The following is a 14,205-nucleotide window of genomic DNA, read 5'->3' on the forward strand; positions in this document are numbered from 1 at the left end:
TTACCCGAGAATGCTTTCGTTACCCCTTTTTATCCTAAAGGTTAGTTTTACTGTATATAGAATTTATAGTTGACAGTTCTTTTAACACTTGAAAAATATTCTGCCACTTTTTTTCTGGCCTCTGTACTTTCAGATAAACAATAACCTGTTACAAAAATCACTCTTCTCTCTATAGGGAATGTATTGTTTTCTTTCTGGCCTCTTTCAAAATTTTTTTTTCTTTGTCTTGAGTTTTCAGGTGTTTAATTATGATGTGTCTGGGTGCAGATTTCTTTGGGTTTATATTGTTTGAGGTTTTCCCAGCTTCTTGAATCTCTGTGTTACTATCATCCACCAAATTTGGGAAGCTTTAAAATGTTATTTCTTGAAATACTCTTTAAACTCTACCTTCTTTCTCTCTTCCTCTGGAACTCTGATGAGAAATGATCTTACCTGGACTCTCTTATATTTTTTGGTCAGGAGTCAGAAAATACTGAGTCTAAGTGTCCTCCTTCCCTTGGATGAGGGGATATTAGACACTGTGCCTGTGTTGTGCCCCCAGTCCTGTGGTCCTAGGCTAGTTAGCTTTTAGGAGTCCTTTGGTTGTCTTTTTTGTTATTTCCAAAGTTTATAATTGTGCTTAGCAGGGAAGAATAGGGGAAAATAGGGTCAGAGACATTTTGTTTATCAGTTTATGTTTATCTTTTTTTTTGTTTGTTTTAAAGAAATTGGACCGATTTTTTTTTTTTTTTTTTTTTTTTTTTTAGATTTTATTTATTTGTCAGAGAGCACAAGCAGGCAGAGTGACAGGCAGAGGCAGAGGGAGAATCAGCCTTCCCACTGAGCAAGGTGCCTGACATAGGACTCAATCCCAGGATCCTGGGATCATGGCCTGAGCCACCCAGGCATCCTATGTTTGTCTTTCTTTATGCCGAAATTCACTTCAAGTTTTGGTTACCTGAAATTATTTTTAAAACCTTAGAGGACATGATGAACAGGACAAACTTATATTATCTTGGTGAATTTAGATAAATTTAGGTATTTTAATATGTAGACACAAATTCTAGATTAGCACTTGTGTATCAAAGTATGTAATGATTATCCAGCAAAGCATATTCTTTCTCAGGCTTTAAAAAACACGTACTCAAGTCCGTTTTCAGGCGCATTTTCTTCTCTCACGGAGGGTGAGGCTTTTGCAGCTACAGTGGTAGAGAATTTAAAATCGCTTTCTGAAGAGCTGAACAGTGTAAACATTTGAAACCCTTTATGATGTGAGAGGGAGTGTACAAGTGTGCCTACCCAAAATGGGTAATTGTGTAAACTGCTCTATTTTTCACATTTCTATTTGAAACATGAGGTCAATGCTCTGAAAAGTAAGTTACTAATAATTGAAACGGTTAATGAATTTTCAGAAGGAAATGTTTCGCGACAAAAACGCACTTTTCAAAAGTCTGTGTCCACATGAAGAAGGTGTTATACAAAGAAACTCCTAGCCAAACACATTTTAAAAATGGAAACTTATTGGCACACTGATATAAAAACAAACATATGAATGTTTAATTGATAGGTTTTTTTTTTTAAGATTTTCATTTATTTATTTGACAGACAGAGATCACAAGTAGGCAGGGAGGCAGGCAGAGAGAGAGAGAAGGGGAAGCAGGCTCCCCGCTGAGCAGACAGCCCGATGCGGGGCTCGATCCCAGGACCCTGGGATCATGACCTGAGCTGAAGGCAGAGGCTTTAACCACTCAGCCACCCAGGCGCTCCCTAATTGATAGTTTTTTTTTTAAAGATCTTTCTCTCCCTTAGGATACACTTCATGTCCTAAAAATTGACAAGCTGTTAGTTTTTGAAAAGAAAGAAACCCAAATGATACTGAAAACAAGAATCACTTTTTTCTGATCTCTTCTGCTTCCTGGTAGGCGTCGAGTAACTCGTGGTAGACTCCACGGTCCGTGTAAAGGAGAAACCCCTTGTCATTCATTCTGCAGGAGTTAATTATAGCAAGTGGAGTATGGACTCTGCTTGCAACATTACAGACCTACCATTCAGTTGTTTTTAAATACTTTCAAAACACAAACCTTTTCTTCAAATAAACTATAAAAACTTGGATTTTAACTCAGAAAAGAGCAGTCATTTACCAACCCCTTTTTCCTGCTGCTGACCATCAGGCACCTCCTCAGAAATCCTGAGACTTTGGGGGATTCTTGGAGTCTGTTTAGCGGATGAGGGAAAAGAGACTGAGAGCAGGACTGCACTGAAATCACGCAACTACCCATAAAGCATTATTGGTCAAGACATAATGTCAATAAACGATGCCCCTGCCGCCCCGCCCTTTTAATGATTTCCTTCTCAGTGGCATCTTCTTTATAAGCCTCACGTCCATCTTCAGTAACAAAAGAGCCAAGAATTTGGCTCAGAAATTCATGGAGTTATGGCCACTCCATGAATATTTAATATCGCTATTCTGGGCTAAGATATTTTATAAATGATGGAATGTCTTCATTTATTCATTGGTTTATCCATCTGTTCAAACACTCTGTAAGTGCTGGGCATCTACGGTCCATCAGGCGTTATGTTAAGGAGGAGGGGAAAAACCAGTGAACAAATGAAAGTCTCTCTTTTCAAGGAGCGTCCACTGTGATGAAAGGAGAAAGGCAATAAGCAAAAGATATGTAATACGTCACATGTCACGTACTTGTACATGCTAAGAAGGGACATAAACCGAGGTGCAAGAGACTGGCGGTGGAGGGGAATGCAGCCTGAGGTGGGCAGCCACACAGCGCCTTCTCCGATGAGGTGACGTTTGAGAGATTTGAAGGAAATAAGCAAACGAGCCCTGCAGATGTCTGCGGAGAGAATGTGCCAGGCAGAGAAAACAGACCAGGATTCCCGAGGTGGAAGCATGCGTGATGGCCATGGGGCTCCGGAGCGTGGAGAGGAGTTGACAGTGGGAGGTCGGGTCCAAACAGGTAGACGTCTTGAGTTTGAGATTTTTTTTGTTTTGTTTTAAACGTTTCTTTATAAATAGGCAAGAATATATTGCTAAACTCCCAATTAGACCACCCATTTAAATACTTCAGAGCTCCTCTGGCTTGTTGAGTCCTCTAGTTCCAGAACATCCTGATCTGATGATAATTACGTATCAGCTCTACTGCTTGCCGGCCACGTTACCGGGACAGAGAAGGCGGTTTCCTTATCTGTAAAGGGAGGTTAATAACACCCGTGCTCCCGTTCTCCACCCAAAGCCTTTTTAAGGGTGAATTCTTCCTGGATTCTGAAATTATTTCAAAAACTATAAAATGCTCTGGGGTTAGTCCGTGAAGAGTGATATGGGGCTTCAGGCAGGTTTTGAAGGATCTGTTGGGTTGCCGTGTGAGCTCCGGTTGCCATAGTAGTTATCAGCCATTTCATAGTATGTATCAACTCTTGTGGAAATGCAGAATTCATGCTATACCCTGTTCAGGTGGCTATTTTGGATTAGAGCCAAAATGACCACTAAATTAAATGCTTTGGAAACATGCATTTGTATAGACAAACTAACACGTGTACAGGTAACCATCCGTTCTCGTTATCCTTTCAAGGTATCTATCATCATCTGAGTCTCAGGGACTCAAATGTAGAGAGTCTGTTCAGAGAGGCTAGGGAACAGGAAAAGCAGCTGTTGGCTTACTTTTATAATTAAAACTGTTTTCTAACAGCATAGCAAAACCATCAGCCGCAGATGCTGGAGGTGCGATTGGTTTCAGGACTGCCTCGATGTGAAGGACGTATCATTCAGTTATGCAACGGGAGGACGAATTCGTGTTCTTGACTTGGTCAGAACTCCTTCTGCGTTAGAAATGGAGATGGGAATAAGAGGATGTTTTGTTTGATTTTGATGTGTCACGAAAATCCTATGACGAATGCACTTTAGTCAAATCTTTAAATTTCAAATTAGAGAAATTGTCTAGACAACGTGAAAACTTAGCAATAATCATGCTAAAATGAGAAGTAGAAATGCATTTATGATAATTTAAATGAAAAAAGTTTGACTAATGTTAAGTATGATGAACTATTATAATTTCATATACAATAATTCCGTATTTTAACATAACGCTTATTAAATACCAATAAGCCAGTCCTCTACTTGTTTGAATTTACTTTTGTAAAGAACGTTCAGAAACTTACTGTAATTTGTTCTAAACAATTATTTAACATAAGGGTAAGGCTTAGAGCTTTTTAAAGATTTTGAGGGGTGGGGGGTGGTTAGGGTGGTAGGGTGAATCTCACCTCTCAACACATGGTAAAAATTTTCAAGAGTGCTTAATCAGAATCATCAAATGTGAATTCCTCTGTAAACCAGTGAAGTAGCCTCTGCCACCAAGGTCAAGTGTGTATTTCCACTTCCAGGTAGACATAGCTGACATTGAGAATGAAGAGAACCGCCGCGCCCTCTTCACGGAACTCCTGGAGTCCAGCCACCAGGAGGCGGAGTTTCAGCACTTGGTTTTGCTCTTGCAAGCTTGGCCACCTATGAGCCAGGACTCCGTGTAAGTGGTAACATAAAGTTACATCTCTTTTGTCTGCTCTTTAGTTTTAAAAATTCAGTACCTTCAAAAGAAATACATAAAATCAGCCGTTAGCAGAAAGGAGAACTGTTTATTTGAAATATTGCACTTTCTTTCCATTTCTCCTTGCCCCTACATGCAAATATTTTACTCAAAAATACCAGACTGTGCTTAGTAATAACATCTGACTTAGGGGCGCCTGGGTGGCTCAGTCAGTGAAGCGTCTGCCTTCGGCTCAGGTCATGATCCTCAGGGTCCTGGGACCAAGCCCTGCCTCCGGCTTCCTGCTCAGCAGGGAGTCTGCTTTCTTTCTCTCTCTCTCTCTCCCTCTACCTTACCCCCCCCCCCCCTTGTTCCCTCTCTTTCTCCTACATAAAAATCTTTAAAAAAAAAAATCTGATTTATATAGCGACAAAATCATTGTGTTCTAGTATTTTCACCAGGAAATGTCTTGAGTCCCTTTTAACACAGCTTGCAGTGCTAACTTGAGAATCCGTATGGAATAAATTGATAATTCGCATTTATTGAGGACACACAATGTTATGTGCAATTTACATATATTACCAGTTCACTGTGTAAGCCTCCCCAGAAGGCAGGAGGAGGAGGGAGTGGAGACGCACAAGGTAAATGACTTCAGGTGTCCCGCGCTGGTAAGTGGAGGAGGCGGCGCTCTACCCGCCGCCCTACCCGATGCCTGGCCCCCTTGACAGCCGCGCACCTCCGTGTCCTGCTGAGCTCACAGCTGCCGCTGGTGGCCGCGCTCAGTGGTCCTGCAGTCCCCAAGCTACCGGCCGAGGCTTCCTTCGGAAGAGGTGCCCAGCTTTTCTCTGAGCACATATGCTTCTGTCATGAACTGCTGCTCCTCACCGGCCAGAAACAGAAGCCCCCGTGGCCCAGTTTCAGACGCCTGCCTGCCCCCACCCGGTCTTTCCTCCCGCGCTCAGCAAGCCCAGGCTGCCTGCTTCGGGGCACGGCTCCGGGCCTGGGAAGGAGATGTTCCTGGAGATAAATCCACCTGCGAGCAGTTTTTGAAGGACTCCTCAAGAACATGTAGCAAGGACTCTTTCCCTTCACCCTAGGATGAGACTGTTCTAGTATAGAGTGGCATCTTTGTTTTGGGTCCAGCCACGTGTCTGTAGAAAGGGGGAAGAACGTTTCTGAGATCTCTGTCATTTGTGGCGTGTGTGCCACCCGGATATGCAGCTTTCGACGTGACATTCTTACCTCCACTGCTGGAAACCCTGCAGTACAGGCTGTCCCATCATAAAACCTTCGGTTTCCCATGGGGCGCTGCACTGCAGCAGCATTGCCGTTTGGTCCTGGCTCTCTTGGCAGAGCTGCCCTGGGACTCCCAGGGCTTGTTAAAAGTGGTCTCCCAGCAACGCCTGCGTGGCTTGGTTGGTTAAGCAGCTGCTTTCAGCTAAGATCATGATCCCCGGGTCCTGGGATCGAGTCCCACATCAGGCTCCTTGCTCAGCGGGAAGCCTGCTTCTCCTTCTGCCTGTAGCTTCCCTTGCATGTGCACGCTCTCGCTCTCATTCTCTCTCTCTCTCTCCTGATCTCTCTCTGACAAATAAATAAAATCTTAAAAAAAAAAAGAGAGAGAGAGAGACAGTCACCCATGCTTGGCTTGCTGAGTCTAGCTCTCCCCTGAGAATCTGTTTCTAACCAGCTCCTCTGTGACGATCATGTGCGGTAGATATAGCCCACTAATTAGATTGTCAGTAATGCTTTGCTTTTTTAGCAGATGATTAGGGTTGCAGTGTAGGTTTCCTCGTGCCCTCAACATGGATCTCTTGGTCTAAAGAGAATTTCTCAGCATCAAAGTACACTGCTCCCAGTCTATTAGTTTACGTGGTTTTACGGTTTCTTGTACTTTTAGAACAGTGACCATTTCAAATCACTCACTTACCCACAAGAAGTAAAGTCAGCTTCACTTAAGACATTTATTGCATTTTAAACATTTACTACATTTATAGATTTAAAAAATCTTAGTTTTTAGAGGTACATTCTTTGAAAGCCAGTATAAAGTGAAATTTGTAAATTGCTAACCTGTGTTTTAAAAACCTCCTTTAAGGGATGCATGGGTGACTCAGTCATTTAAGTGTCTGCCTTCCGCTGAAGTCATGGTCCCAGGGTCCTGGGATCTAGTCCCACTTCAGGCTCCTTACTCAACAGGGAGCCTGCTTCTCCCTCTCCCTGCCATTCCCCCTGCTTGTGCACTCTCTCTCTCCCCCTCTCTCTCTGACAAATAAATAAGATCTTTAAAAATAAATAAATAAAAACCTCCTTTATTAACTCATTAGAATCAAACCATTGCTGGTCCTCTTACCTCTCCTACCAGCCATACCTCTATCTAAGAGGGGACCAGGGTAGGTCAAATAATGTCTGTTTTGGCTTTTTTCCTGGGCCAAATTGGTGTTTTATCACAAGAGACTCTATGATGGGACACTTTCAAGATCGTGGTTTTTTTTTTTTTTTTTTTTTTAAAGATTGTATTTATTCATTTGACAGTGAGAGGAGAACAAACAGGGGGAGCCATGGAGGGAGAGGGAGGTCAAGGTCCTTGATTCCAGGACTCTGGAATCACGACCCTAGTTGAAGGCAGACACCCAACCAACTGAGCTACCAGGCGCCCCCAAATCTGTTCTTAAGAGTACTTTTGAGTACCTTTTTTTGGTTGGTGGATAACCCAGTATATGACTTCAGCACTTTGGAATAATACCCCCATAAAGGGAGGGAGGGGAGAAAGAGTGGGAAAGGCAGGAAGAAGGGAAGTAGAGTGTGACAACGATTGAATGTTGCCAGTTAACACAGTAAACTTAAAAACTAAGAAATTTGCTTAATCCACATGACTGCTAATTTACTGAACCAACTTGGGTGTTTTTGTTTTTTGTGCTTTGTTTTGTAAAATATAGGTATTTTAATAGTGTGAGTTATGTGACTGTCATACATTTTGTTGTTAATGAATTAATATTTAAAATTTTGTTTCAATTTTTAAAGTTTTTTTAATTTAACTTCAATTAATTAACATGTAGTGTATTATTAGTTGCAGAGGTAGAGCTGTGATTCATCAGTCTTATATAACACCCAGTGCTCATTACATCACGTGCCCTCAATGTCCATCACTTGTTTACCCCATCCCCCACCTTCTCCCTCCAGCAGCCCTCAGTTTGTTTCCTATGATTATCTCTTACGTTTTGTCTCACTGTCTGATTTCTTCTTGTTTTATTTTTTCCTCTCTTCCCCCATGATCCTGTTTTGTTTCTTAAATTCCACATATGAGTTGAGATCATTTGATAATTGTCTTTCTCTGAGTGACTTATTTCACTTCAAATTGCAAGTCTTTTTTTTTTTTTTTTTTTTTTTGGCTGGCCGAGTATATTCCATTATATATATATACACCACATCTCCTTTATTCATTCATCTCTCGATGGACATTTGGGCTCTTCCCATAGGTTGGCTATTGTGGACATTGCTGCTATAAATATTGGGGTACAAGTGCCCCTTTGGGTCACTACATTTGTATCTTTAGGGTAAATATCCAGTAGTGTGATTGCTGGGTCGTAGGGTAGCTCTATTTTCAACTTTATGAGACATCTCCATGCTGTTTTCCAGAGTGGCTACACCAGCTTGCATTCCTACCAGCAGTGTAGGAGGGCTCCCCTTTCTCCACATCCTTGCCAATATCTGTCATTTCCTGACTTGTTAATTTTAGTCATTCTGACTGGTGTGAGGTGGTATCTCACTGGGGTTTTGATTTGTATTTCCCTGATGCCTCATGATGAGCATTTTTTCATGTGTTTGTTGGCCATTATTTATGTCTTCTTTGGAGAAATGTCTCCTCATATCTTCTCCCCATTTACTGATTGGATTATTTGTTTTTGGGTATTGAGTTTGGTGAGTTCTTTATAGATTTTGGATACTAACCATTTATCTGATAAGACATCTCAAATGTCTTCTCCCATTTTGTCAGTTGTCTTTTGGTTTTGTCAACTGTTTCCTTTGCTGTGCCAAAGCTTTTGATCTTGATGAAGTCCCAATAGTTCATTTGTGTCTTTGTTTCCCTTGCGTTTGGAGACCTATCTAGCAACAGATTGCTGCGGCTGAGGTCGAAGAGGTTGCTGCCTGTGTTCTCCTCAAGGATCTGGATGGATTCCTGTCTCACATTTAGGTCTTCCCTCCACTTTGAGCCTATTTTTGTGTGTGGTGTAAGGAAGTGGTCCAGTTTCATTCTTCTGCACATGGCTGTCCAATTTTCCCAACACTGTTTGCTGAAGACACTGTCTTTCTCCATTGGGCATTCTTGTGTGCTTTGTTGAATATTACTGTAGAGTTGAGTGTCCATTTCTGGGTTCTGTGTTCTGTTCCATTGATCCGTGTGTCTGTTTTTGTGTCAGTGGGTTTTTGGTTGTATTTCCCTGGAGGACAAAACATGGAAAGCATAATAGATCCATCCTTGTGGGAGATTTATAATTCTCATCCAGTGTATCAAAACTGGCTGGTGAAAAATACATTTTGGTAATTCATGTCCATGCCGCATGGCCCATTGGGGTGCGCTTTTTCGCCAGCCACTGGTTCGGCTGCCTTGAGGCAGCCCATTAGAGAAAACCCAGGAGAGTGGAATTCAGCCTGTGCAAGAGAAAAGCAGAGGGTGAGTCCTTGAGTATAAGAAGACTCCCCAGTCCTCCAGACCCTCTCAGAGCTTTGTTCGTCTCTTGAAATAAGCAGTATTCTTTGTCCTCACACAGTGTTCGTTTGAGCCGAGATACAAAGGCTTTGCCAAAGGCTAGTATTGTGAGTCCCTTTGTCATTGTTACACCTGACATTTTTCTTAGGGGACAAGGAATGAAGTCCTTTGAAGGTAAGAACCACCTTAGGTGTTCAGTGTCTAGAATCTAGAGCTGTGCTAAGACAACAGACTTACAAATAGTAAAATTGTTTTAAATAACACTATAAGCAAAATTGGTAACCTGTTCCTGGGGCCATGGAATGAATGTACCTTTAATGTGTTTCTGGAAATGTAAATTGTGAAGTTTGTATGAAACACGGGGTACTGACATCCAGAGAAGAGAAACAAAAAGCAAACTTGTATGCTTTTATGTTTTAGAAATAAGGAAACTGGGGACTCCTGGGTGGCTCTGTCCATTAAGCAACTGCCTTCGGCTCAGGTCATGATCTCAGGGTCCTGGGATCAAGCCCCGCATCAGGCTCCTTGCTCAATGGGGAGCCTGCTTCCCCCTCTGCCCCCTCCCTGCTCATGCTCACTCTCTCTCTCTCTGACAAATAAATAAATAAAATCTTAAAAAGAAAGAAAGAGAAAGAAAGAAAAACTAACTGCACAAAGGACACAGTGTAATCTCTGTACCGCTTGCCTGCTGTGCACTGCCCTCGCTGTCCCTCACTCCTGCCCTGGCCCTGAAGTCCTTATCCTAATCCTAGGCTCAGCAGAAGCCAGTATTTAGGTGGTAAAGACTCAGATGTGCTTACTATTGAGAAGGCACAATTACAGACATCATTCACTGAATAAAGCGATTTTCTTAGGAATATATTAAATTGCTTTCTCAGAGTGAGGAAACCTGAGGCCCAGAGAGGCTGAGTGGCTTCCCCAGCACTGACCATCTGGGCTGAGAGCATTGAAGTGACTCCCCTGAGACACCCAGGTGGGAAGCCAGGGAGCTGGCCTGTTAGCCCGATGGGAGCTCCGGCCTCCGGGCCGCTGTGCTCTGAAGGTCTGCCCGCAGCCTCCACACTGCTGGGCACTTGGTGATGCCCCTGCGAGCTCTTTTCTCTCCGGGAGACGTTCTCTTTTCTGCAAGAGGGACTTGAAGGAACACATCCTCTAGATTGTGACTGCCATTTGCCAAAAAGCATTTTTACTTCACGAGGTGGCAGTTCTTTTCTTTCTTAACATTTCGCGTCCCAGTTGTTACATTAACCATTCATTCCCAGTGCCTCATGTTTTTCTCCCTCAGAACCAGCATAACCAGCAATCCGTGGGTGAGGCTAATGACCGGGATGCTGACCAGATGCGCAGCGGAGAACAAGGACGGACTGGGGAATGAGATCTTGAAAATCTGCCGCTCTTTATACAACACCAAGCAGATGCTCCCTGCAGAGGTGAGTGGAGAATTCCAGTGGTTTTCCTGGGGGGCAGCCCTTCCCTGATCCAAACTCTAGGAGAAGCAGCGTCAGCGACTGGGCTTGACGAACACTGAGCATAAGTTATCAGGAGGCAAAGGCCCATAATTTGGAAGAGATCAAATGAAGGACAGCCATGCCGAGAGGGTGCTTCGAGGAGGTTTTCTCTCTGTTGGAGGCTCTGAAGCCTATTCCGTTTACAAGCCCCAGAGTGTAACTCAGCCTTTAGTTCCTGTTGGAGGCCCTATTATGTCGAACTCAAGCTCCCATGCCCAGGGTCTTGGGAGCCAGCCCGTGTGCTGTCTCTGCCCGAACTGGGCCAGCTGGTAACAGAGCGGTAAGCCCCAGTGCCCCTCTCGTCGTGAGATTACGTGACCACAATATGTTTTCTCTGTTAACGTGGTCGAAACACAGCCACCTCCACTTTGACCATCATTCTCTTTGATCCCATAATTTGGCTGTCACTGAGGTGTTTGCCTAATATATATATAAATTTGTGTATTCTCAAATAAGCACATATTAATTACAGCTCCCTGCTGTGAGCCCGACCTCAGCAGTGTATTGTTTGAGCAATTTTTACATGTCTTAAATGTAAGCATTTGGATAATGGCACTAAATGGATTAATTGGTTTTCAAGTTTCTGCCACACAGGAGATAAAATAAAATTGTAAATAGGATTCTTTGAATCCTCACTGTAATCACTCAAGGAAAATATTCTCATTAGGAATGTACATTTAATGAATTGTTTTCTGAATGAGGGTCTGAGTGTTTTCTGATTGAATTTAAAAAAAATTTTATCCCTTGAAAGAAGTCTTGCGACGACCAGAACGACAAAATTCTTCTGTAAGATATTGAACCCTTTATGCCGCGCCATGGGGTTTGCTGGCACCAGCTCCTTCTTGCCCGCGGCGCGTTGGGCTGTATTGTGAGCCCCTGAGGGTGGCAACCACGGCTGCGCCGCCCTCTCTCACCCGCAGCAGGACGCAGCGCGCTGCGCAGAGCTGGGGACTCTGTGCAGTTTATCGTCCCCCTAGGGTGAGTAGTATGTAAACAACGAGGATTCATCTTGACCTTAACATCAGTTGAGATCAGGCTTTGTTAGATCAGGACCAAATGCCAGAAGGGCCCCGCCAGTTCTGCTGAGCCTTGGTCGGGGAAGCACGATTTAGGGTCGCAGGCTGGGTAACGGCGCTGCCCAGCACCCACTAGCACTCTCGGCCTCCCGCTCCCACCATCTGGTTTAACCTTCGCCACCGCCGGAAGGAGGTTCCTTGACCTTCATTTTTCAGCAGATGTAACAGAGGCTCTGAGAGCAAAGGTCCTGTTTCAGGTCACTCAGGCAACGGATGGCGGACCTGGTCCCCAAACGGAGGCCCTGCTTGAACGCGGAGGAGAGAAATACTTTCACGGGAGCTGCTCTTAACACCCCTGGGATGCTCGCGTATTGAATGTGTTATACGTAGTTCTTTAAGTTTTACTGTCATTTCCCCCCTCTCCTAGGGTACTTCTTCAAGAATGGCCTGCAGTCTGTAAGGCCTGGATTATTGGTGTTTTAGGGGGAAGGGTGTTCGGATCTCCATCATTACCTGGAGGAGTTTGTTAGCTTACTTAAATGTCCTCCTCGGTTTGGTTTTACTACAGTTAGTGCTGAGGCAGGGAAGGGAAGTTAGCTGAGAACGCGGCCGCAGCATCTCTGACCTTGACCACACACTGTTAGCTTCATAATCAAGGTTAGCAACAGTTACGTGCGTTAGCGTTCAGCCACCTGGTGATGGATGACTAACACATCCGAATGTCCAAAGTAGTATTGAGTACTCTTAGCTTGTACTTGAAGTTCAGGGGGCGACCTTCTAGGACATGGAGGAAAAAGTCTGTTCTTTTTTTTTTTTTTTTAATATTTTATTTATTTATTTGTTTGACAGAGATCACAGGTAGGCAGAGCAGTAGGCAGAGAGAGAGAGGAGGAAGCAGGTTCCCCGCCCATGGGTCAGCAGTTTTCTTGGGGATGGCAGAAAGGTACCAGATTGAGCCCCATTTTGAAGTAGGTCCTTATCACTTGTCTGTTCCAGTTTGATGAGACAAGGGGTAATTATCATCAAATGAGTTGTGTTGCCACGGTTTCTTTTGTTTGTTTTTCCTTATGCAGCCTCAGTGCTATCTTTTAACTAGGTACATGTACAGATTTTTGTCTTACGATGCCATGATTAAAGGAATCTTGCCAAGGTTATGTACTGTTTTTGTTGATTGTTAACTGTGCTCAAATGTGAGTTAAAATTGTTACAAAGGAAGGAACACTGTAATTAAGAAATGGAAATGTCTTGTTAAGTTTATTTTACAGCATTTGGAAATTACACAGTCTAATTTCAGAACTTCATAATGTTGAATATCACCGTGGTGGGAAAATTATCCATGACTCACTTTTTTTGCAACCCAGTACCTTTGGTTGCCTTACTCTGTGGTTTATAAAGTACGTGTGCCTGTCTGGGACAGGGTACTTAAAAGGACTTAACCTTTTGTTTCATCTGCATTTCCCATCCCCCCACTAAGTTCCCATATTTAGAGATTTTTTTCGTTCCTCGTGACTCTTGAGAACGTCTTTACGTGATCCCTGCTGTTGTCCCTGGTACCTGTTTACTTCTGGTCATGCTGGTTTTGCTGGTGGAAAATATTACCAGAAGGATAAAATCAATGTTGCTCATAGGTCATGTGTCCTACAGTCTGGAAAGGTCTGTATTCTCCTTCTTAGCTTGTATCCATGGCAATATATGAAACATTCTCAGGAATGGGAGATATTCAGAATGAGAAATTGGCATAAAACAGATTCTCAGCATTTACAGATTTAAAATTCCAAGTTCCAGCTATTTGCGACTGACCCCAAAGGTCCCCGGTTTCATGGAGGTACAGCCAGAACCAGCAAGAGTCACAGGGGCATTGAGTCGGGTGGTTGGGAGTTAGACGCCAGCCAGTGAGTGAACCCAGCTAATCTCCAGCAGCTAAGTCTCAGTGTGATTGTTCCTTCTCGCAGTCGAGTTACTTCTGATAATGTCTGGAGTTCGATTTTCAGGTCAGATGACACCCATCCCTGTATGCCTTGCCCCACACTCCTGCCACAGGCCCTGCCATGTCTTCAGGCGCAGGATACCCCAGGATGGGCAGGAGGACTGGTCCTGCTTCTCTGACACCCAGCAGCCACAGGAGCCATGCCCCGGGGCCTCACCATAGATGACAGTCCCCTGGGTTCTGGCCTGGTCTTGGGCCCAACATACCTGTTCCTCTGCATTCGAGGTCTCTTATTCTGTATCTTGATGGCTAGACAGGTTTGAGCTGGGAAGGTACCTGTGGGGTGCTTTTTGGTTCTCTTTGCTATTTTGACCTTTCTTAGAGCTCCCAAAATCCCTCTATAAAACTCCTGATACCCTGTCTTCTTGCAACAGAGGGGAAACTATGCAGAGAACCTAGTATAGTCGTTAAATAGGGAGTATTTAGCCAATCACTGTTAGCTAAGAGATTAAAAATACTCAGAAGCTCAAAAAGG

The 14,205-nt window shown here is 43.6% G+C and overlaps 1 protein-coding gene across 2 annotated transcripts in view; it reads left to right on the forward strand.

Moving 5' to 3' along the window:
• Positions 1-14,205, forward strand: part of LOC111154100 (neuroblastoma amplified sequence) — a 333,307-nt gene that overhangs the window by 304,764 nt on the left and 14,338 nt on the right. The window contains exons 49-50 of one of the 2 annotated variants that reach the window (XM_022513484.1): positions 4,372-4,511; positions 10,511-10,649. In XM_022513484.1, coding sequence (XP_022369192.1) covers positions 4,372-4,511; positions 10,511-10,649 — 279 coding nt within the window. Of the gene's footprint in view, positions 1-4,371; positions 4,512-10,504; positions 10,650-14,205 lie in introns of both variants that reach the window. The other variant, XM_022513482.1, reaches the window with a different exon arrangement.

Source organism: Enhydra lutris, unplaced genomic scaffold, assembly GCF_002288905.1.
Source record: "Enhydra lutris kenyoni isolate GAN:26980312 unplaced genomic scaffold, ASM228890v2 scaffoldscaffold35, whole genome shotgun sequence".
In the NCBI taxonomy this organism is placed as follows: Eukaryota; Metazoa; Chordata; class Mammalia; order Carnivora; family Mustelidae; genus Enhydra; species Enhydra lutris.